This window comes from Gossypium raimondii, chromosome 1, assembly GCF_025698545.1.
Source record: "Gossypium raimondii isolate GPD5lz chromosome 1, ASM2569854v1, whole genome shotgun sequence".
NCBI lineage: Eukaryota > Viridiplantae > Streptophyta > Magnoliopsida > Malvales > Malvaceae > Gossypium > Gossypium raimondii.
The window spans coordinates 47,004,126-47,029,101 of record NC_068565.1 but is presented as its reverse complement, the minus strand read 5'-3'; the positions used below and the strand labels follow the sequence as shown (position 1 = coordinate 47,029,101).

Below are 24,976 nucleotides of genomic sequence, written 5' to 3'. Positions count from 1 at the left end.
AGAATCTGATATGATTGTGCATACATTCTTCAGTTAATTAGAGGTTATCTGATGTCGGACTCGTCACGGAGCTGCGTACATCTAAGATGGCTGCTGAAACTCGTTGATTTTAGAGCAGCTGGTGAATTGAGTTGGGGGTCTGCCGTCTTGGCAACATTATATTGAGATATGTGCGGGGCGACGCGACCGAGGAAAGCAAAAATCGGAGGTTGCCTGTCACTACTGCAGTCATGGGCACGGTTTCGCTTTCTATTTCTACGTCCTCGAGTGGACCACCCATATACATTCCCACTCATAACGAGGAAATTTTATATTAGATTTTACAATTATTATGTAGGTTTTTAAAAATAAAAGTATTCTAAAAATTTATTTAATTAGGTAGAATCATCTGGCAAGTCATGCTCGATTACCTACCTCTCTTGAAGATATACGGCTTCTATTAGACCAACAGTCGGAAGCACATGTAAGTATTAAATAAAATTGATATTTCCATCATTCGCTAGTCGATTGGTATTTAATATTTAGTATTTAGTATTATGTATATAACTAATATTTCTATCATGTTCATATAGTTTCAATGGACACCATACGAGGATCCGGCAATTCGGGCAGTAATTCCGGATGAGTTCTGACAAAATCCAAACACTTGGCAAGCGAAAGTCGTGTTGATCAACTACGCGACCGTGGAGATGCACCAGTCAGACAGGGTGTTACGGTAATTTGGATGTAGACAACCGATTCCCGTGGAACCTAAGGTGTTTGACGATCACCACAAAATCGACCTTCGACAATTGAATACGGATTGGCCAAGATATTGGTTCGAGTACATCTAAATGTGGGAAGATCGGTATGATTATATACCTACTCGGGAACCGATCATCGTTCCGGAGTTAGCGTGCGTGCCAAAATACATGTCATGGTTTAGGATCCATGGCAAGTCGTATTTACTGTCGCCAGATGAGAGGCAGCGGCAATTACGTGTCCAAAGGGAAAGACGGGGGCCTTTAAATCCAAGACGACAGGACGATGATGTTGGCCCCTCAACAAGGCCCAGACATTCACCCGGCCCATCATTAGCGGCCATTCAATCACCAGGCCCAACGGGAGCACCGACACAGTCACCCGACCCAGCAGTTCAACCGATGATACCCACACAACTGCCTTTTCAAATGATGCCAGGTACGTTTCCTAGCCCTTTTATGTATCCTAACCCTTATATGTTACCTTTTCCGAGTTCTATGGCAGGTAGGGGTGAGCAAAACTCAATTCGACTCGAAAAAATCGAAAAAAATTCAAATTTCGAGTTAAACGGCTAGAGTTATTCGAGTTAATCGAGTTATTCAAATCAACTCGAATTTTTTTTTGAATTTCGAGTTCGAATCGAGTTGAGTTTTCAAATTCGAATAACTCGAATAATTCGAATAATTCTAATATCAAACTATAATATTTTACATTTTTACCCCAAACTCCCAAACCTTTTTACTTTTCCCTCAAAACTTTTACTCCTTCCCACTTTCCCCCCAAAACTTTTACTCCCCTCCCCTCCCAACCCCCCAATCTACCCAAAATCCATTTCCGACCAAAATTTTACTCTCCCATTTATTTTTTCTCAAAATTTTACTCCCAAAAACCCTCAAAACCTTTTATTTTCTCCCAAAATTTTTACTCCCTCCCACTTTTCCCCTAAAACTTTTATTTCATTCCCATCCCACCTCCCATTTACCCCAAACCCTCCCCTCCAATTTTTTAATATTTTCCTCCAAAATTTTACTCCCCTATTTACTTTCCTCAAACTTTTATTCTCCGAACTTTTATTTTCCCCTAAACTTTTACTTCTCACCTTTTACCCTCAAATAAAAATCAAAATTATTCAAAAAATTCACTAAACATAAATAGTAATAATTTTATTTATATCTACTATTTATATTATTAAATTAAATTTCACATTTTATATTATTTATATTATTTATATCATTGAATTGTTTAGTCATATTGAATATTTATATTAAAATTGAATTATTAATTATGCCATAAAATATTAGTGTTAAAATTTTATATTGGTATCAATTTCACATTTTATTTTAAAATAACTTTTATTAAAAATCATATTTTTACATTTAATATATTTTTAATTCCAAAATACATAGTGACAAGAATATGAAGATAATTGAAACAACTAAGCAAGCAAAGAAGCTAACCAATATATAAAAAATTAATAAAGAAATTATGAGGTGATGAAAGTTAATAAAAAATTTGATTAAGGTGGACAAATTTTATTACGATGGGTGACAGTGGTTATAAGGACCCAAAATTATTTTTTAAAATTTAACTCGAACAAATATATCCGACTCGATTCGATTCGAATTCCATCTCACTCGACTCGATTCGAGAAAACTTCAAATAAAGTTGGGATGATAAAATGAGATCTGAAAACTCGATTAACTCGAAAATTTTTTATTCGATTTGATTCGATTCAATTCAATTCGATCGAATGCTCACCCCTAATGGCAGGTTGGAGCCAATTGCCCGGTTCAGCTCCATTTCCTGTTACGTCGAGTGGACCGCCGATGTATAGGCCAACGACGCACGAAGGATCGCAATAAGGGCTGTCGGGGAGCTCTTCTTTTTACCAATCCCCACCACCGTATGAGTTTCAAACACCGTCGCCGTTGGTGATGCAAACACCTCCACATTCATTATTCTATCAAGGTGGCTCATCATCCCAACTCTGACAACCAGATGCCCTACCGGAAGAACCAGAATCCCCCCGAAAGCTGAACAAATGAGAAATCCAGCGCGTAACCGTCGATGGCCGCCATGTGGCACTGAATCTGGCAGGCACGGAGATTGATTTTTGTATTTAAATTTATTTGTACAAATATTTTGAATATTTTGATATTATGTGATGTAATAAAATAGAAATTTTTTTGAGTTATTACTTAAAAACCCTAAACTAATTTATTAAAAATTTATAAATTTATAATTTATAACTAAATGCATAATTTAATTGACAAACCTTAAACCCTTAACCTAAAACCCTAACCCTTAACTTAAAAATTGTAACCCTTAAATTAAAAACCCTAAACCCTTAACTTTAAAAGCGTAACCCTTAAATAAAAAACCCTAACACTTAAGTTAAAAACCCTAGCCCTTACTTAAATATAATTTTATAATTTTACTAACCATTAATACAATTATCAGTTAATAATTTTACATTCACATAATGTTAGATTTGAAAAAATATTATTACTAGTACTAACAATTAATAATTTGATATAATTTGATAATTTTACTAACAATTAATACAATTATCAATTAATAATTGAAAAAATATAATTTTTTTACAATTACATTCAACTATTGCGATTAGGGCATGATCGACTTGTATGGCCTGGATTACTACACCATCTGCACAACTTCTGTTGACTGGCTGTTTCTCGGATATCCATATTGTTACGTATTCTAGTCGAGCAAGGTCGACCTTTTGGTTTGCAACGTAATTCTCTATCCAGTAACAGCTTAAAAAGAGCAAGAGATACGGGCGGCCACTTACATTCATTTGAGACCGGTGGGAAAATGTGTCTCCAGACGTTGTACATGTTTTCTAATTTGTACACTTCGTCCACATAGCTCATCGAATCCAGACGGAGATTCTGACAAGCTGCAATAACATAAGTGCATGGATAACGAAATGTATTAAACATCCCACGTCGCAAGTCCTATTTCGCAAGTTTACACGATATTGCCCGCCAACAACACCTTGGAGCGCTCTGTCAAACTCTGTGACGCGAAACCATAAGTTGTCTCGATCGTGACACACTGCGTGCATTGTGTTTGCTCGCGCCTTGGCCTTACTAATTTCTTGAACTACCTTACTGCACCATACATGACCTCACTGCATCTGGCCTGCATAACTTGCAGCTCGCTTTGGAAATAGCGCCGCCAAACGAAAATATGTCACTCGCACAACCGATGTTATCGGTAGATGGCACGTTCCTTTAAGAACAGAATTTATGCATTCAGTCAAGTTTGACGTCATATGGCCATGTCGTAGGCTGTCGTCGTATGCTTGTGCCCACTGTTCGAAACGTATGTTACAAAGGTAGTCCGCCCCTTCTCCGTTAATTGAACGTAAAATTGCCAACATCTCAGGAAAACGGGCTTTATTTATTTCATACCCTGCCAATATAAGTTCATAGCGAATATTACATACCACTTCTACCAATAAAACTAATTCAAATTGACAAACGAAATAACACAGATATAGACTAAATACCTATGTTGGTCACTTGTCGTCATTCGCTCTTAGATGGATATTGCCTGTAGTAGTTGGAAGCAACGTGTCTTAAGCAATATCGATGGTGTGTACGCTGCCCTAAGCTTCCATGTTGATCAAATGCAGCTAGTATACCGGCATCGTGATCTGAAATAACACAAATATCAAGTTAGGGGCACACATGCCTCCTTAACCTAGAGAGAAAGAAATCCCAGTCATCAGACGACTCCCCCGGTGTTATTACAAATGCAATTGGCAGAATTCTCCCACCGCCATTCTGTACCACTACAAGCAATAGCCGATGAGTATACCTACCAAACATAAAGGTACCGTCAATTTGTACCAATGGCTTGCAGTATGGAAATGTATCTCGGTATTGCTTAAAGGTCCAAAATAGGCATTTGAACACTTGGCATCCACGTAGCAATCGGGCGTTGTAGTACGCATGTTTCGTTTCAAGGTCTGTGATGGCACTTAGGACGTATTTCTCTAGCACTTGACACCACTGCCATATTTCATTATATGAGGCATCCCACCCACTATGCATATTCTCCAACGCCTTTTGCTTAGCTATCCAAGCCTTGCGGTAAGAGGGCGTATACCCTATTTGGCTACGAATATTGGTAATTAACACCGGCACTGAAGTCTTAGGATCTGCTTTTACCGTGGGCAGTATCAAGCTAGCTAACATAGCTGAATCCATCTTGGGATGATCTTGTGAAACACCTATAAACGAAGTACATTAAACAATGCAACATTACATAATAAAAGTATTATTCAGAAACTGTCAATACTATACATGCAGCATATGTATATGGACTTTTGTACTTTTTAATCTCCCACAACCCTGTCCTTTTCCTTAACAAGACGTAGATTTTCCATGAACAAGTGTCGTCTTGCACCGCACACTTCGCCTCAAACTTATCAGATTTGGATTTAACGACGTGGTAGTTAACGCCGTTTTTGATGCTATGTTGTTTCAAAGTACCAATAAAACTATCAGTGTTGGTAAAATGATTACCAACTTCAAATTCACCCGAATCTAGCCCCGAACTTGTACGATCACGTAACTAGTGTGGTAGATCTGGAAACTCTAACGCATCATCTGCAGACAGATCGACATTATGCATGTGGGCTAGAGGTGAGTATGCTCTGAATAATGGATTTTATTCTTCATCTGAACTTTTTTCAGCATCTTCAGGTTCTGTTGGAATAGGCTCGGGTTTAGAAAATAAGCCAACTTCTGCACCATCGGGCTTGGGCTCTCGAGGTGGATCTACATCGGAGTCATCTTCTAACCCACAATCATCTGCAGCGTACGAGGTCCCCTCACCGGTTGACGTCGTAGGGAGTACATCATCCCTTCTTCTGGGTATTTTATAACGTCCCAAATTGAATGTGCATTGCCAACCACTAGAACTTGATGCCATTCCCCAGTACGTATTTCCAGCATCAAACATTGAGCCACCGACGTACATGTCTCATCCACTGACAGAGTGTCTTACAGGGGATGTACATTCAACACCGCTACTAAACACGGGCTGTTCCGTGTTTTGTAACCCACTAACCGAGTGTCGGTCAGGGGTCGTGTATACATCTCGAACACCGGTCGCAAGTACATTATTTGGTGATGTAAATTGTACATATAACTCAATATAAGGTGCTCCATTAGCAAGATGAGTCTGCACAATTGCCTCCAAGCTACGAGCATATTTTATGTCGAACGAGTCATATGTCACCGGATCAACAGGAGAACAAAATTGATACGTAATAGACAGAACTTTCATTGGCGTCGTTTCGAAAATTTTACGCCTAATTCTTTTACGAAGTTCTGTCAAATCTATGTTCTGGTTAAAAACCAGTCGCACAGTATTATCGGACAAAAAAACAACACCATTTTCGGTGTGGCAAACCTCACCATCATAATAAATAACAGCACTAATACGTTCACTCATATTTGAAACTCTAACTTCTTAGCCTCTCTAAATTGTTTCTGTTGTGACTTATGCATTCTGAGAACATTTTCTGCCTCATTTATAGCCTCATCCCAAAAATGCTACTATAGCAAAAGCACGTTCACGAAGGCGCGATTTCACAAATTCTTCTCAAATAGCATACTGCTAGAAGTGTTTTTATACTATTTGCTAAGAAACGTCAACTTGAAATTATTTTTCCAGGACCTACTGTAGCAAAAGCGCGTCCACGATGGCGCGATTTCACAAATTCTTCTCAAATAGCATCCTACTTGAAGCGTTTTTTTAAACTATTTGCTCAGAAACGTCAACTTGAAATTATTTCTTCCAGGACCTACTGTAGCAAAAGCGTGTTCACGAGGGCACGATTTCACAAATTCTACTCATAAAGCATCTTGCTTGAAGCGTTTTTTATACTATTTGCTCAGAAACGTCAACTCGAAATTATTTTTCCAGGACGTACTGTAGCAAAAGCGCTTACACGTGGGCGCGACTTCAGAAATCCTTCTAATAAAGCATACTACTTTAATTTTATCTTAAAAACCGATAAACACGAAACGTAATCCAATTTTGAATAAATTATAATTAATTTAATTAGGAAACCCTAATCCCTTATTTGTTTACTTTTTTCTCCAAAACCATAAAAATTTTAAAAATTCTAAACCCTAAACTCTAAAATCCAAAAACCTAACGTGGGAAAAACGGGTAAATCGCGTCCCTAGGGGCGCGCTACGTGGCAACAAATCGCGTCCACGTCAGCGTGCTTTGCTGATGTGGACACAAATCGCGCTTTCGTGGACGCGATTTGTTGCCACGCCAATAAAGCGCGCTGACGTGGCCGCGATTTTCTGGCACGTCCCCTGACATCACGCTGACGTGGACGCGATTTAGGGGAAAAGGGCCCATTCCGGTAAATAATAAAATACCGGGCCAATTTCTATAAATTTAAAAAAATGACTTTTTTTGGTATTTTACCCTGTGTTTACCCATTTTTTTCCTTGAAAAATAAGTACAAAATTAACAATTTTTTAAGAGTAGGAGAGTTTGAGAAAATTGAGGAGTTTAAAAATAATGAATTTTTATGGGATGAAATCCCAACCATAAAATGTGAATTTTATTGTATTTAATTATGTTGGTTGGATCAACGATTAAATAAATACATAATTTAACCTCTTAATCTTGAACTCAATTTTCATGTGGATGTTGAGATATTATGTATATACTTTATAATACTATCTATTGACACGCGTAGTATGGATTAATATGGTGATTTGATATCATCCTGACTCATTCTCTATATTATAAAAGATCTGACCAAATTAATCACTCTTTTATTAAATGGATCTGTGACACTTTATACCCGACTCAATTGGTGGAACTGGATATAAAATGCCACACCCCATTGCTGAAGCAACCTACTTTTCTATCTCACTTTATCAAAATGGAAGCGTAGTGATAAAATTATTTTATTAAAAATTTCGACAACATCTCTACTTATTTTACAAAAAAAAATCTTACAAAAAAAATTCAGATTTCACAATAAATTCATATTCAAATCATATCTCAAATCAATTCTCAACACTTTGATATTCCGAAACATACCACAAACTAAGCATATCACACTAAAACCATTTAATTGACTAATAACATTATAATTATTGCAATCAAAATTTAAATCTTTCATGTTACATATACATAACTATGGCCAAATGGCTATACTAAAAAAAAGCTAACTACATGCCAATTTGAAACAAAACAAAATATACGAACTTTGTGGAGCATAGGATTTGTCAGTTGGATGCTGACGACTCTGAGTATAATATCTCAAAATACACCTAACCTGCATATGAAAACAAGATCATTTGGTAACTGATAATTCCAATTGTATTACTATAACTCACTTGATATAACATGAAATTTAGATGATTGGACTTAGATGATTTGTTTCCTCCTAATACATTAATAAACACATGTATCCCAAATAAACCAAATGTGATATTTCAACTAACCAAACTATTTAAATGAACTTATTATCACTTTTTGCTAACATTGTATGCAACCTTATTTAATTTTATCTCATTTTGTCATATCGCATTGCATTACCAATTTGAATTAAACCATCATTCATATTCAACATTTATATTCGTTAATACATAACTCAGACCCAAACTAATTCATAGATCTTACTAACACCGTAACTATACACCCAATGCCTCATCGGTACATCTCAAACCAAACAAATTGTGCCCAATGCTCATCGATTTATTCGAAGCAATAATTATGCCTAGCACTCGTCAGAACGTCTGATGGTTAATGTGTCCAACGCTCATTGACTCAGTCGAAGTAATACTTATGAAAAGCCACAGTTGGGAACGCACGAAAAAAAAGTGCCTAGTGCTCATCGACTTATTGTCGAAGTGATTTCTATTCAAATGAGAGACTACACAATGAAAATGCGTCATGTAGGGTGCATTTTCCTTTCTCTTTCCAAAAACAATGTAGATTGATAAATTTTTAGGATTTCAACATAGTTCTCAAATAAGTTTTTTTTTTCAACATATATGCATAAATTAACCAATAATAATAATTCATAGCCCACTTACCGTCCACTAAGCTTTATTTCAACATAATCTAATTACTATTTTAAGCTAATTACAACTCAAATCCCTTTAATTATTCTCTAATTAAAATCTAACGCAATTGAACTTTACAATTTAGTCATTGGATTAGATTAAATATTCCAATTAACTAAATTACTTATCATTAATTCTATTCATTTCTAACATAACTCCTAAATATATATTTATTATTTACAAACTCGGTTCACTAAAATGAGGCCTCAAAACTGTAATTTTCGACATCGTTGTATCGGGTTGCTACAATATCAATTTAGTCCATATACTATTAAAAAGAATAAAACAAAGCCATGTTCGAATAAAGTTAACATTTACTATTTTAAAGTTTTTCATGATTCTGTAAATGAAATAATTTGTTTGGAATTGAATCGCAATTGAAAAAACAATTGCAATACGTTTTTTATACAATAAATGTTAACTCTATAATAATTTGGACTTATTTGATTCACTTTAATAATATAGGGATTAAATTGATCTATTTAATAATAAAGAAATTAATTTGATTTAATCCCTATAATACTGAGGACCTTCCGGATACTTTAACCAATCATAAATAGTATTAAAATTACAATATAAATGTAAAAAAAAATCATAATATAACTTCCTTTGAATATAGTTTGATTATATAATGAAACATTTTATTAGAGTAAAATTTAATAATTTAAATTAAATTAATTAATTAAAATAAATTTAGAGGATAATTGATATATGATTCAAATTTAACACTCAAGATTTCAATGCCAATTTTTGTCGATACAATCAAAGTTTAAATGATGAATCTTTAATATTATACAAAAATATTTATATTTCTTTGTATATACCAAATTTGTTTAGTCTATTTGTACGAAAAATTATAATTCTTTACATTGTTTAAGATGGATTTTAGTAATACAATTTTGGTTTATATGCAAATTAGCCCTTAAATTATATCCTGATTTTCAAATTAGTATTTGAAGTATTTTTTTCATTAGAAATGATACTTGAACTATCAAATTTGTCTCGCTTTATCTTCTATATATATTTTCAAGGTCAAATAAATCATCTTCTATTTTCTTGAGCAACCAATTATAATATTTGTTGAGAATTGTCCTCTAAAAGTTTACGCAACAACTAAAACTTCAGCAATGGTAACATTAAAAATATATATAAACGGATTTGAAGAGAAAAAAGTAATCGATAAATAAAATTAAGCATAAGTAATTAGTTATAAATTAAAATAATCTAAATGGTTATGGAAAAATATTTAAAGTTAAATTGATTCATTAAAATTGTAAAATATAATAACAAACACCACCCTATAGATATAAGCCGTAAAAATATTATTTTTTCATTATCCTATTGATAATATATGTATGCAACATCTTACATAAATAGATCAAAATACAACACCATGAAACACAATCTTGATAACATGAGCTTCTACATCCTAGCTCAGTTTCTTGTTAAAATTTGTCACCAATCTAAGGAATATCAATGTACAATCTTTCATCCATGGACGTTCATTTGCAGTAAAAGATAATGAAAATCAAGGTTAACATTATTTGTAAAAAATTACAAAAACTAAAAAGTAAAATTAAAATAAAGAAGTTAACAAATACCAAACAATTTTATAAACTAAAACAATCCTAATGGTTCAACTTTGGGCATACTGAGCCATTGCCCTTCAACCATGTTGATTCCCCCCTCACTCACTCACTCACTCACCCACCCTTCTTCTAGCATCAAATATTGATTTCAACGGCAACACCATTTCAAGGTAAGTTTTTCTTCTTAATTCAAGTAAGTATGCTTATATATGTACAAGGAAATATTGCAACATCTATCAAAATAAATAAGGTAAAATTTTAAAAGATGCAACAACAGAAAAAAATTAAAAGATAAATTAAAGTATTTATCAAGCATTTAAAAATGTAACTATTGAAAAGTAATAAAGAGGATATTGAAAGATTTATTAATTAATTAAAAATGTAAGAGTAGAATAGTGAAAAATTAAAAAAACTGAATCAATGATAAAAAATTATAACAATAAATGTTAAAAAATACTTTTAAGAAATTAATTAATTTTTTGGAATGTAAAAGAGTTCATGTTAGTACTTACAAATATTAAAATAGAAAATTACATGTTTGTTATGAGGTAATTAATATATAATGATATTATTCTAAAAGTTATATACTGATATTAAATAAAAATAATTTCATTTTGATTAGTTATTTAATAATATTTTATAAAACAATTATATTTTTATTAAAAAATTATTATATAAAAGTGAAAGATTCATTTTGATACTCAAATTTAAGTTTACACATCTATTTCACCTCTATTTATTCCATAAAATTTCTTAGGAAGTGGTTTTATATAATATGAAAATATTTTTTAAAAATGAAAGGTCTATGATATTATATAAAAATAACTGCATTTTGATATTATATAAAAACAATTATAATTCTAATAAAAACTATTATATAAAAGTGAAAGATCCATTTTGACCCTTCCATTTAAGTTTACATAATATCAAAATATAACATATGAAAATTATTAATTTTAAAGAAAAATTAAAGGTGTAGTTTGATATTATATAAAATAATTGCATTTTGATTAACCATTTAATAATAATTTAAAATATTATTATGTTTCATTGTCGCATGTGTGATTTGAGTTCGAGTCACGCTAATTGTATTTGTTGTTTAGGCTTAACCCTGTTGTAATTCATTAAAATATTATTATATTTAAATTTCCATAATACCTATATTCGTAACAAAAGAGTGTTGATAATTTACCCATTTTGCCCCCATTAATTTCTAATGATTGCAAATTACTACAACATCCCTATTTACTCCTAATGGTTAGACTTGATTATGGGTCGAGCCAAGTCAGTGTTGAATTTTAGGTCCGCCTTTTAGGCTTGGCTATGCCCGACCCCAAAAAAATGGACATAAAATTTTGCTCTCATAATAAAAATGCTAAACCTGAGCTCAATCGTAATAAATTTTTGTATATAAAAGCAAAATTAAAAAAAAATATAATGCATCAAATACACTAAAAATATTAAAATAAAAATTTACTAATAAATTGAAAATACAAAACAAAGTATATGCATGTGATTCAAGCCGGGCCAGGCCTGGGACAAAAAAATTGTCCAAGGCTTGATCCATCTAAAGAGTAGGTTTTATTTTTTATCCAAACCTATTTTGAGATAATATTTTTATCAAATTTTTTTACTTTTTAAGCAGAGCAAACGAGTAACCCGACTTATAATCAGGTCTATTAATGGCTCCTAATGAGCTGGTTTTATAGTTATTTATTTATTTATAGATAGTACGATTTTATTTATTTCATAAATAGGTTAAGAGTTATTTATCATATTATTGATAAAGATATACTAAGAGCCCAAATAACCTACACCCTAAAGAAGTTACATCTTATCCAGTTACACAAATATAAAAATGCCACGTGGTGAAACTCGGCAGCTGCAAGAGTATACATGTTAGGTGTCACTACATGTTACCAAAACCCCATTTAAAAACAAAATAAAAAGTAAATAACCTCCTAAAACGAACCGTCCTTTCTGCCTGCAAAAAACGCGAATCTTTCTCTCTCTTATTTTTCTCCCTCCCACCCCCCCTTTCTCCCTCGTTATCTTTCTCTCTCTTCGAAATTCCCAAAAAGAAAAAAAAGTTCGAAACAAAACAAAAACAACGCAACACTTAAAATCGGATCCGAAACAAGACCCTAACCCTAGACGCGAGTTTGTCCTCTTTGTTTCCCTTTTCTATGGCTATTCCCTCTTCTTTTATTTCTCCTTCGGAATGACTGATAGTGGAACTTGATTTTTAGGGTTAGGGTTTTGTGTTTTCCAAGGGGTGGAGATAGGATTAGGGTTAGGGTTAGACCTAGGGTTCGATTTTTTTTATGGAATACCAAGGGGTTTGTGGTACTGATGCTTGTGGTTGTCGTTGGTGATGACCGGAGCCCTATGCCACCGGCAGAAGAAGATGATGGGTAGGGGTGCGGACGGAGGTTGCGGCACCGAGGAGAGGCTATGCCGCCCGATTTCTGGGGTCTCCAGTCGGAGGCCGGTGATCCAATCTGAGACTTCCGAGAAGCAATATGATGTTGGTGTCGATTTCTTTTCTCAGGCACGGAAAGCCCTTTGCCAACGTTCCCCTTTTGATGTCCCTGAAGGTGGTTCTGTGTCGGGGTTGAGTGTGCCAACGCTGCCCAGTGGACTGGCTAGTTTGTTGAAGCAGACTGATAGTAGGAAGAAGCATAAGAAGTCGCATTCGGGAGCAGATAAGAAGTCTTCCAGGCAGGGTGAAAAGGCTCGAGAAGCCAGCATTTGGGCTGAAACGGAAGTGTTTTTTCGGGACCTAGCATTGCCGGATATTGATGCTTTGTTTGAGATTATACCATCCAGGTTTTTAGCTGCTAGGAAGAAGTGTTTTATGATTCCTTATGTTGGAAATGTGCTAACAGGGAATTCAAATTTGTATGCTGAAGTGGATGAGAAGGCGAGTGTGAGTAGTGGGGAGAATTTTAATGGTGTGAATGAAAATGGTAATGTTGATAAAGAAGGGAAGGAGGTCGTCAGGGTTGAGGATTGGCACTTAATGGAAATTGATAACGTTGCAACGCAAGCTCAGTTTTCACCAAAGGAAACAGCAGGACACTTTTTTCCAGATTCAACTAGTAGTTTAGAGTGGCTTTTAGGTTCTAGGAGTAGGATATTATTATCTTCAGAGCGGCCTTCAAAGAAGCGGAAGCTTGTTGGAGAAGATGCTGGGCTGGAGAAAATATTAGTTGCACGTCCATGTGACGGGGATTCATCTTTATGTCACTTTTGTTGCACTGGTGATACTGGAAAAGGATCAAACAGGTTAATTGTTTGTAGTTCTTGCAAGGTAGCTGTTCATCAGAAGTGCTATGGTGTGCAAAAAGATGTAGATAGTTCTTGGCTCTGTTCTTGGTGTGAGCTGACAAATGATGGCGATGGTACAGTGAAATCTTGTGTACTTTGTCCGAAGCAGGGTGGTGCATTAAAGCCTGTCCAAAAGAATGATGAAAATGGTTCATCTGTGGAGTTTGCTCACTTGTTTTGTTCATACTGGATGCCTGAGGTTTATATAGAAGACTTGACAAAGATGGAACCAATTATTAATGCGGGAGGAATAAATGACACCAGAAAGAAATTAGTCTGTAATGTATGCAAGGTGAAGAATGGTGCGTGTGTTCGGTGCAGTCATGGTATGTTCGTTGCTCTGCCCTTTTTCCGTAGCATTCTGCTTCTATTTTTTTCGTGCAAGGTGTGCATTCTTTTATGCAAATCTTTGGCTGCTTTTTATTTCCATTAGTCTAGATATTTGCAACTGGAAAATGTGTTCTTTGAAGTGTTTCTTATCAAGAGTAATGGCTATTATTTCGTTGTTTATAAGTAGTAACTTCAAAAATTCAAATAACATAAGGGAATATTTTGTCCATGGCGTCACTCAGCTTATGCATCCTGTTAGTAGAGAAAATTTTTTTTCCTTCTGTTTTCTGTTCACATATAACAGGACTGGGCCTACCTTTTTCAAAAGTTCCCACATTTCTTTTGTATTTTTTAGCTGAAATGGTAGTATTAGTAACATGGTAAGTTGGATTGCTCATATTAAGGAGCCTATCTAAAACGTTTTACCCTTTTTTGGCAAGTTTGAATGATTATTTGCTGCCTCTTGTGCTATAAGAAGGATACCTCTTCTCTATGTACTGGTGGCTTTCAGTCCATTCCATATTTTGGTGCAGCAATCTATTCAAACTGTCTTAGAATAGTATTCTTTTTTAATTTTATCTTAATATCTGCATGAGGAATATCTAGTAGAGAGAAGATATACTTACTACAACAACTACTTGCAATTTTTTAAGGTATCATTATGGACAGTAGGGGGGAAATGAAGTAAGGTGTTTGAGAAAATAGTGGGAGTGAGGCCAGATGTTTAAATATCAGAACGTAATATTCTGTCTACAAACAAGAAAAATGGCTCTTGTGGTAGGTGTTATTTGTTCAAAATTGTGGTATTAATCTTTCAGCTTTTAGCTTATGTTTATCCCCACCTTTAGGTTTATGATTGGTTTAGGTCCATATGGTGCAGAAGTTGGCAAAGTTCGATTAGGAATAGTTGTTTCTAGAATCCTTCTTATCTGTAGAAAGTTTTTCCATTCTCTTCTCTTTTTGCTAGGGAGGTAACATATGTGCAACTTATTTGGTGTGCCGATGCAGGGTTTATTCCCATAAAATGTGAATTGATCTGTACTGTGGCCATAAATTAATTGGTAAGGGAACTTGTAAAAGTAGAATGCTTGATAGAAACTATTCAGCATTCACCAATTTGAGTATCAACCTCCATTATCATTTTTGTGTCAATTCTGCTCTCTTATAAAAGTTATTTGGTCTGGGAATTCTCTGAGTATATGAAGGAGGAGCAAGGTAGTTTGAGAGTTGAGACTTCTCCTTGGTCAACAAACCTTTATAGAAAGTTCTCTTCTGATAATATTACTATGGAGATAAACAGGTTTGTTCAAGAATCAAAATCATATTTTTCTATCAGAGGCTACTGATTTGTTCGGAAAAGGTGTTCTGAAACTTGAATTTGTGCCTTCAAAATATTTAATGAAGAAACTGGAGAGGACAGTTTAAATGCTTTCTATGCTGAAAACTTCTTGGGTTTTTCTTTTGATGCAAGTGTGAGATATCACTTAGGAAGACTGTTATGCTGAAGCAATTAAGAGAACCTAGGTGATTCTCCTTCCCTTGGGATAATGACTTTCTTGGATCTTGTGTAGACAGTGGATGAAGTTAAGGGTGGTTGCAGCTGATCAGTGAAAGGAAGTTCTCATGAAATTACCATCGATGTGTGTGTGTGTGAGTGTGTTTTTCATACTTGTTTCAACACAGTTTATGGCACTGGTTTTCTTAGTATAATCTATCTTCCCAACATTTTGGATTAGAGATGGGCAATATGGATAAAATTACTTGTTCTTATCTTCTGTTGAAAATCTTTTGGTCTCTTTACATAGGATGAGAATGATATCATCATATCCATCCCCAATGCTGATATTAAGGAAGAAAAATGTCTGCTTGGGTGCCTTGAAGATCCAATAATTGGTTACCTTTTTTTCGTTAGCAAAGCTGTTGTCAAAGCTGTTGTCAGGAATTTGAGGAAAAGGACTTGAGTAGGTCAGTAGTATTGATTAGTACCCTCATTTTGGTTGGAGTCCAATCATGATAATTTTTGCTATTGGAACCTGAAAATGATTATTTTATTTAAAGTTTTGAAGGGACTCCAATGAGTCCATGGATTTATTTGCCTTGTCACAGCGCTGCTATTTGTTGCTGGATAATGTTCTGAAGTCAAACTTTACCAATGCTTTCCAAGTTGCAATAGTTTTTTACCTATCATGTTTTGTGTAATGGGTTGGTAGTTAATTACATGGTCTATTTGCCTCTTCTGTCCACATATAATTTTCTTTAATTTTTTATGTTAATACTGTCTGTAGCCCATAGCATATTCAATAGTTTATCAAAGAGCGTAACTTTTATTAAAGACAAACTATCTCAACATAAATGATCACAAGAGTTTGACCTTGCACACTTCGATTTCCTTGCTGCTAAATTTGAGCAAGTTTTTAACTTGATTCGCATGCTGCTTCAATGCTGAGCTATCTGTTATCTTGACAGGAGTTTATAATGCTTTTGGTTGTGATGGATGTTGGTTGTTTTTGCAGGAACTTGCAGAACCTCATTCCATCCTATATGTGCAAGAGAAGCCAGGCATAGAATGGAAGTTTGGGGAAGATTTGGGTGTGATAATGCAAGTGTCATTTTTTCCCTGAATATGGATTTTTTTTGTTATTATTTATTTGTAACTATTTTGTTCTTATTTTGAGGTTTTCTTATCATCAATACTCATTATTCTTTCTACAGATTGAGTTACGGGCATTTTGCTCTAAGCATTCAGAAATCCATGATAAAAGCAGTTCCCCACAACATGGAGAACTTTGTGCTTCTGGCACAGACTCTTCTATCACCAACCAACTTTCGCTGCAATCTATGGACAATTCTCAAAATTCAAAAATTAGCCAGAGTAATGGAGATAAAATTGCAGTGGGCATAGAAGGTCTAGATGATAAATCTGGTGATGGTGAGTTGCAGGAGATAGACGTGTCTGGTACCAGATCAAATGCCCAAGTTGCATCTGAATGTGGTGAGGCACAGCATCTGGTTGATGTGGGGTTGTTGGAGAGGACAAATGATGATGAACATAGCCCATTTAACTCTCTTAATTTTGCAATGATTTTGAAGAAGGTATTTGATCCAGTCATCCTTGGGTTGATAGTTCTATCAATGTTTTAAGTTTCCAGATTGTTCTGTCTTACAATCTACACATGATGCAGCTAATTGACCGAGGGAAAGTCAATGTAAAAGATATAGCATCGGAGATTGGACTCTCAGCTGATTCTTTGAGTGCTTCATTAAATGTAATACCTGCAATTGTGGTTACTTTATTTGCCATTGTTTTCTGAAAGCAGTTTAAGTTTGCAGCTTTCACCTTCATTTAATTTTCTTTGATGTTATTTTTTGGTCTTCCTTTCTTCAGAATGATAGCTTGGCACCTGACCTGCAATGCAAAATAGTGAAATGGCTTAGTAATCATGCATATATGGGCACTTCCCTGAAAAATATAAAAGTTAATATTAAGTCTTTGATTTCATCGAAGGATGAGACTGATGAGACTGGAATGGGTATTTCCGACGATATAATGGCCTCCAAGTCTGACATAGCAGATGTTGTAGCTGTCAAGCCTATGCCTCCTTGGAGAAGAACCAAGAATAATGTGAGGATTTTGAGGGATAACAAAATATTATGCTCCTCTGATGAAGCTACTGATGATATTGGGGTAGTGATGGATGAAGTTGGGGTTGATCTGCTTGCTAAGGAAGAAACAAATGATTTAAGTAAAATATCCATTCTTGATGCCACTGGAAGGGTAATATACCAAATCATAGTGTTCATTTCGGAGGTCCTTTGGCAAGCTAACTTTTGGTTAATTGATTATTCTATTGAATTTTGTCTTCGAGCTTGTATATACATGTTCTGTTTACTTCTTTGCTAATAATGGTTGGATATATAAACTCCTCGTATTTCACTTTGGTTAGTATTTTCACCATTTCCCTAATCTGATATACTGTTACTTGCTTATTAGTAGCCTTTGCTAATCTGATATAAATGTTCTATGTTGCTGGAGCTTTTCATGTTAACTAGAATTTTTAATCATCAACATTGATTTTTTTTGAACCAAAAATTCTTTTTGTGCATGTTGCTTTATATTTTATACTGCCATCAGCTGCCAATATCATTTGTATATTATAACTGTGCATCTCCTTTCTTTTGATGCGACCGGAGGTTCTGGAGTTGGTTTAGATGCATTAGGGATTCTCTGTTCTAAGTTTCAGCTGTCTGGTTTCTTGTCTTGGGATTTCGTGTCATAAAAGCCTTCTTTTTTCTAATGCTTCGATTTTGAATTTGTTTAGTTTTTAGATATTGCTTTCCTGAATCAATTACCAAATATGTTCCAGTTGTGTTCCTTAGTATGTGATTGAACATTGTACTTGTAGTTCATATAATGTCTCTATAAAGTTGTTTTTAAGCCGCTTTCGCCAATACTCATTTGAGTCAAGTGTATAAATGTTTTTGTTCACCAATTCTCATGTGAGTATAAGTTGTGCAGTATGTTGATCTACCATGCGCCCTTTAAGTTGTAACAATTTGAAAGTTTTTCTTTTGTGATGTATGTAAAACCGTTATTTTAATCTTACTAATATTAGCACTGATTAATGAACTAAAAAGGATATATTTTGGTAGATGTTTTCATCTTCATCTTCATCTTCATCAAAGTTAATGTTTAGATTTTCGTAGTCATATTGTTAGAGTAGTTACAGCATTTTTGCCTTATTTTAAGGTGTGGTCATGTAACTATACCATGTGCAATGAAGGAAATGTCTTTTAATGAACTAAGAAGTGCAAAACATGAACTTGTAATGTATAATATAGTGTTCTAGTTTTTCTTCCTCTTATTTTACTATTAAAACAAAAATATACTTTTCAAACATTAATATTTATATAATTTTTAGTTAATACATATTTTAGTAATTAATACATATTTTTTTCTTTTTCACTCTGATTTAATTTGTGAGTGATCTGTGGATAACTTTCAATGCCTCGACTCTTATATATTTAAAGAAGAAACTGCTTTGGAAAGAGTACTTTATGTATTGTGTTATAGGTTCGGTTAATTTTATGCCTATACACTATCCGTTAACTCTTCTTCCATTTCTTAAGTGATGTTTCCTCATCTGTGTAGAATTCTGCCAACCCTGATGTTTCCCAGGACTCTGCAGAGAGGCATTTTCACACATATGAAGGTACTCTTTGTTGATTTTTTTGCTTTATGTAATGCCTTGTTTGTTGGTCTAGCTATATTCTTGATCTAGGTCATGCTTTTTTGGTTAAGTAATGCATCCTTGGTTTATTCTTGATCTGGGTCTTGCTTTTTTGGTTAAGTAAATATTCCTTGGTTGTTTCTGGACACTGTTATTTTGGTTAACTTTTTTTCTAATAATATATATGCTTGACTTTGTGCTTTCTTATTCTCTCTGTTTTCATTTCACTACATTCCTAGACCTTACTTATAAACTGTATTCTGGTTGGTTGTGTATAGAAGGTTCTAATTTGCATATAAATGAAAGTAACCATGTCTGAATGTCATCATTCTTAAATAAACTCTATTTCTAGAAGAAGGTTCAATTTTTATATTTCTGTATTTCCAGTTAAAACAGGAAACAAAGGCTGAACGCTTTTAATTAATTTATTAATTTAGCTTAGTGAACACTTTTTTCTGTTAATCTTGCCTTGTTGTTTGGGAAAGTTCTGTTGTACAAGAATTTCCCTCAGAGAGTGAAGTATCAGAAGAGACAGAAATATTTATCAGTGTCATATAAATTTGTTATACTGGAAATATTTGCCGGGAAAAGGTTTAAGATCATTGCCCCCACCCCCCTTCTTTTCTTTTGGCTGAAATGCATGAGTTTCAATGGAGATATTTTCGTTGAAATTATGGCACTGAAGTTTTTCCTTTTTTCTTTCAGAATTTTTCTTGAAGCAACTAGCTTTTAGTTTACTTTATGAAACATCTATGCCTTTTTTATGTTTTATCTTGTCCAATGCTAGTCAGATGAGTTCTATTTTCTAGGTTTATGCTTATTTGTTCATAAAAGCTAGTTCTTCATTGTACATTTTTGAGAGTTGTCTCAAGTCCTGACTGTTCTTTTTCGCTGGATTAAATATGTTAATTTTTGGTTCTTGGATTTTATTATGGATGCCATGCTGCCTTGTTCAAGAGGTATTGGTTCCCACCCATATCCCTTTTTCCATGATATGTTTAAGCAGATTGCGACATGGTTGGCTTCTCAAGCCAAGAATAATGTTAATAGCAATTGTTAGTATTGCATGCAGTTCATGTGTCTTGTAGAATCAAGTGACATGCCAAGGCTGGTCAATCCATGAGCTATTTTTTTTAAAAAAAATTGAGAGCAAATCCTTTAGCTAATTTAATAACAAGTGTTAGTGGTAGTATCCTATGATGGGGCCAAGTGTTGGACATGGCTATGCATCTAGATGGGTATTATAAACTTTTTCAATTTTTGCATATATTTCGGAGATCATTCTCTCATATCCATATATGGATATATGTTAGATATAGGTACAAGACAACAGGTACTTTTGATAAAATGAAGAGTTCAGTTAACATGGGTAGAATCTGTGGATTTCTTTTGCAGTGTTAACTGTCGGTTGGAAGTTACGTGATAAGATTGCATTGTACAGTATTCATGAAAATATTTTACATTGCATTAAAATTTTTCTGGAAGTTAGATTTGGCCTAGGGTGACCAAAATAGTCCGATGATTTCTAGGAACTTGGGGCAGTTCAAATCAGGTCATATAGTCAAGCTGTCTTTTTTCTACTGTATGAATTATCAAGATGCTGGCATCTCTTTATCATCAACAATGTCGTATCTGTGATTTGTTGTCTTTCTTTTCCATGTTTTCTTTAATTTAGCTCAATCAATTTAATTATTCTTTATGATTCTGATGTGAATTGTATCCATAATTGTACAATTGGACAGGAAATTCAACTGATCTCTTAAATGACAGCCTTCATGGAAAGAGTCAATCAGAGAGGGCAATGACTCCTGAGAAGAAAACAGATCAAGGAAATTCTATTTGGTCGATTGTTAATCCAATTATCGCCGATCTCATGTAAATTTGTGAAAAGACTTCTCTCTATTTGTTAAACCAGCACCCTATAGCTCTTTTTCCCCTTAAAAGTGTTTGTTATATTGTAGGAGATTTTCCATCTATTTTGATGAGATAATCTCTGATTCTTGACAATTTTGTATTGCAGAAGAACTGAAGAATTTTCTAACTTCTACATTCACCCGTATACACAGAAGCAATTGCTGCAGATGCCCAATGGGTTGCTTTGCAAGAATAGAGTGGGTGAGTGTGAAGGCAGAAAGGACACATTAAATGAGTTCTATGGCAAGTTTCATCTCATTATTTAGTCTGCAGTTTCTTCTTTCTTTCTGCTTGTCTTTTTGGGCAGGTCTAATAAGTTCCACTTTTCAGGTGCAAAGGAGGGAGATCTCTCTCGTCTGGTGGCATCTTCAAATGCTAGTGTTTGCTGCAGTCACCAAAGTGAACATTCAATGTGCAATGAAAAGAGTTGTCCTGTTGATGATTTAGAGCTGTCAGTTAAGGCTAGAAAATTGGGAGCTCTCAATTTTTCTCCAGAGGATGAAGTGGAAGGGGAAATTATATTTTATCAGCATAGGTTACTGGGCAACGCAGTTTCAAGAAACCATGTTACCGGTATTCGTCTTTTCTGCTCTAGGGTTCTTTCTGTTGATGTGTCTTTGTCATAACCTATATCCTGCATTTTGTGTGATTCTGCTTACAGATAATTTAGTTTCTAGGGTTGCTAAAAGTCTACCACAGGAGGTTGAAGCATCAAGGACAAAGATATGGGATACTATGCTTGTTAATCGATATCTTTATGAGCTAAGAGAAGCAAAGAAGCAGGGCCGTAAAGAGAGAAGACATAAGGAGGCACAGGCAGTGTTGGCTGCTGCAACTGCTGCTGTAGCTGCTTCCTCCAGGATTTCATCAAGAAAAGATGGCTTGGAAGATTCTAGTCATCAAGAGGTTATTCTTATGGATCCTCTTTTGTATTTACTTTTTCCTGCTTCTAAATAAGGATAAAATTTAAGTCTATTCTCTTTCAGAATGTATTGAAGCTGAATGCTTCTGTTGGAAGGGCCGGCATTAACTCTCAGACAAGAGCAAAAGATGCACTTTCTAGGAATGCTGTCTCAAGGACTCCATCTGAAAAGTACTCAGATATTGTTCAATCAGTTACAGATTTTTCTAAAGGACATCCTAGGTCGTGCGATATCTGCAGGAGATCTGAGACAGTACTGAATCCTATTTTAGTCTGTTCTGGCTGCAAGGTTTTCTAGCCTAAAACTATTAGTTTTACTTTAATGGGAAATTTTACTTTTATCTGTTTGGAATTTTGATTTAGTCCTGTTCACAGGTTGCAGTTCACTTGGATTGCTATCGCAACGTTAAAGAATCTACAGGTCCTTGGCGCTGTGAATTATGTGAAGAACTGTTCTCATCTAGATCCTCTGGAGCTCCATCTCTAAATTTTTGGGAGAAACCTTATCCTGCTGCAGAATGTGGCTTATGTGGTGGTACTACTGGTGCTTTTAGGAAATCTGTAGATGGCCAGTGGGTACATGCTTTCTGTGCTGAGGTGATTTTTTCTTTCTTGTGGGGTTTTTAACGTTTCATCTCTTGCCAATGAAATGAAATGATGTGGTTTTTTGTATTTTGTAGTGGGTTCTTGAATCAACATTCAGAAGGGGACAAGTTAATCCTGTTGAGGGAATGGTATGTATGCATGTTAAGGCATTAGATAATCACTACTTGGAGAAAGTTCTATGGATCTTATTTGAATTTATATTGAATGGAATATCAGCATTTGGCTTCAAGGGGGGTTGACGTTTGTTGTATATGTTGTTGCAAGCGTGGTGCATGCATTAAGGTGAGATATATCGTAAAAGTGCTTTTTTACTCAAATTGTTAACTTAGAAATTGTTGCAATTAATGTACTTTGTATCTAAGCAGCTGCAGTTTTATTCTTTGCAGTGTGGTTATGGTCACTGTCAGATCACTTTCCATCCCTCCTGTGCTAGAAGTGCTGGCTTCTGTATGAATGTGAAGCTTGGTGGTGGCAAATTGCATCACAAAGCTTATTGTGAACAGCACAGTGTGGAGCAGAGAGCAAAGGTTTGAAAATTTTGATTTCTTCTAAAAATACCGGAATTTTTTGTTGCATGTTATTTTTCCTGTATTGTTTATCTGTTCAATAACATATGTAGGCTGAAACTCAAAAACATGGAATTGAGGAGTTGAAAAACATGAAGCAAATTCGGGTAAGGGCTTTCTTGCCATCTTTTGGGTTTGCTTGGATATGTGCTATGTAATAATTTTGGTGTTATAATGTATACTAGTGTATGAACTATGCGGTTGTTGAGTTGTCCTTGGATTCTCCTCTACAGGTTGAACTGGAAAGATTACGCCTTCTTTGTGAAAGAATAATCAAACGTGAAAAATTGAAGGTGATTTTTTTTAACGGTTACTTTTATTCTCTTGTTTTCCAGTGCAATTGCTGCTGTTGGATAGTTTTTCTATTTTATGAATAAATCTTGGAATGTAATTTGTGAATGTTTGCAGCGAGAGTTGGTTCTTTGCTCACATGAAATACTTGCCTGTAAAAGAGATCATGTTACTCGTGCTGTGCTTGTTCATAGTCCCTTTTTCCATCCGGATGTTAGCTCCGAATCTGCAACAACTTCTCTCAAGGGCCATACAGATGATAACAAATCATGCAGTGAAGCAATGCGATCTGATGATGTAACTGTGGACAGTACACTTTCAGTGAAGCACCAAGCAAAGGTTTCTGTGCCTGTGGACAATTATCAAAGAACTGATGACAGCTCCACTTCCCAAAGCCTCTTTGTTCGGAAGCCAACTGAGAGGGTGCCATTTTCTGGGAAGCAAATCCCACACAGATATTCTCTTGCATCTCGTAATGCTTTGGATAATGCAGAATGGAACTCAAAATCCAGGAAGGTAAAATTTGTTACACGTTCTCTCTGATGCATGCGCATAGATAAAGGAATATGGCTGATGCTTGCCTTGTGATGAATCTCAGCCAATTGAAACATTTGAAAAGGAGCTGGTAATGACATCGGATGAAGCATCGATGAAGAATTCACGGTTACCAAAAGGATATTGTTATGTTCCTGTTGATTGTCTTCCCAAGGAGAAGCACCTCACACGAGATACCACTTCTGATGGACAGTTGGAGCACAATGGTTAGGCTTTGTCAGTACACCAGTTGTGAATTGCCTTATGGAAGGGTGACGGCCCATCTGTGCCTAATGCAACTGTTTTCTGTGCGGAACTGGAGGTGTATGTTGATGAAGGCAGTTGAGTGGCAGAAGCAGTGGTGAGATGTTGATTAGGGTTAGTGTGGCCTCAATGCCATATGAGCCGCGTGATGTGACTCGGGATGGGGAAGTTTTGGCATATCATTTGTTGTATATCTCACAAGAGTAACTGTACAGTGGGTGAGAATTTCATTCGATCGAGGTTTGCCTAGAGGCTAGAAAATTCAGTCTTGAAGGGTCGTTAGGGATTGTGGGACATAGGAATGGAGATTTGCTTATTAAAAAGAAAAAGAAAAAAAAAGAAAGGGTCCTACTGTGCGTGCTCTGAGTCTGATGTATAGTGTAGCTGTTGTACATATTTTTTTCCTTAACGTAACCTGCCAAAGAAATGTTGCTGAACCAGTGATTTTGATGCGTACAAAGGCATCATCTCGACACTCGTTTCGTACTGTCTGCTCAGATATTATAGAAGTTTTTCTTCC

General features: G+C 35.1%; 1 protein-coding gene across 2 annotated transcripts; it reads left to right on the top strand.

The window, feature by feature from the left end:
* The first annotated feature begins 12,488 nt into the window (after positions 1 to 12,488).
* LOC105786139 (hypothetical protein) lies at positions 12,489 to 24,976 on the top strand. Of its 2 annotated transcripts, none has more exons than XM_012612451.2 (19): positions 12,489 to 14,127; positions 16,645 to 16,730; positions 16,844 to 17,224; positions 17,314 to 17,397; positions 17,517 to 17,906; positions 19,281 to 19,341; positions 21,102 to 21,234; positions 21,380 to 21,474; positions 21,604 to 21,846; positions 21,935 to 22,179; positions 22,260 to 22,484; positions 22,571 to 22,792; positions 22,876 to 22,929; positions 23,018 to 23,083; positions 23,188 to 23,328; positions 23,421 to 23,474; positions 23,601 to 23,660; positions 23,776 to 24,174; positions 24,257 to 24,976. In XM_012612451.2, exons 1-19 carry the CDS (start codon positions 12,846 to 12,848, stop codon positions 24,422 to 24,424), a joined length of 4,389 nt encoding a protein of 1,462 aa, XP_012467905.2. In that variant the 5' UTR covers positions 12,489 to 12,845; the 3' UTR covers positions 24,425 to 24,976. The 2 variants fall into 2 exon arrangements, with proteins under 2 accessions (XP_012467905.2, XP_052490654.1); XM_052634694.1 differs by having other exon boundaries at positions 21,380 to 21,516.

What these genes read in the sequence shown, in the direction of transcription:
- LOC105786139 (XM_052634694.1), top strand. Translation starts at nt 12,846, where the DNA reads ATGACCGGAGCCCTATGCCACCGGCAGAAGAAGATGATGGGTAGGGGT. An exon ending in GAAGATTTGGGTGTGATAAT is followed by an intron (nt 16,731 to 16,843) that starts GCAAGTGTCATT and finishes TTCTTTCTACAG; the next exon opens with ATTGAGTTACGGGCATTTTG. An exon ending in AAAACATGAAGCAAATTCGG is followed by an intron (nt 23,475 to 23,600) that starts GTAAGGGCTTTC and finishes TCTCCTCTACAG; the next exon opens with GTTGAACTGGAAAGATTACG.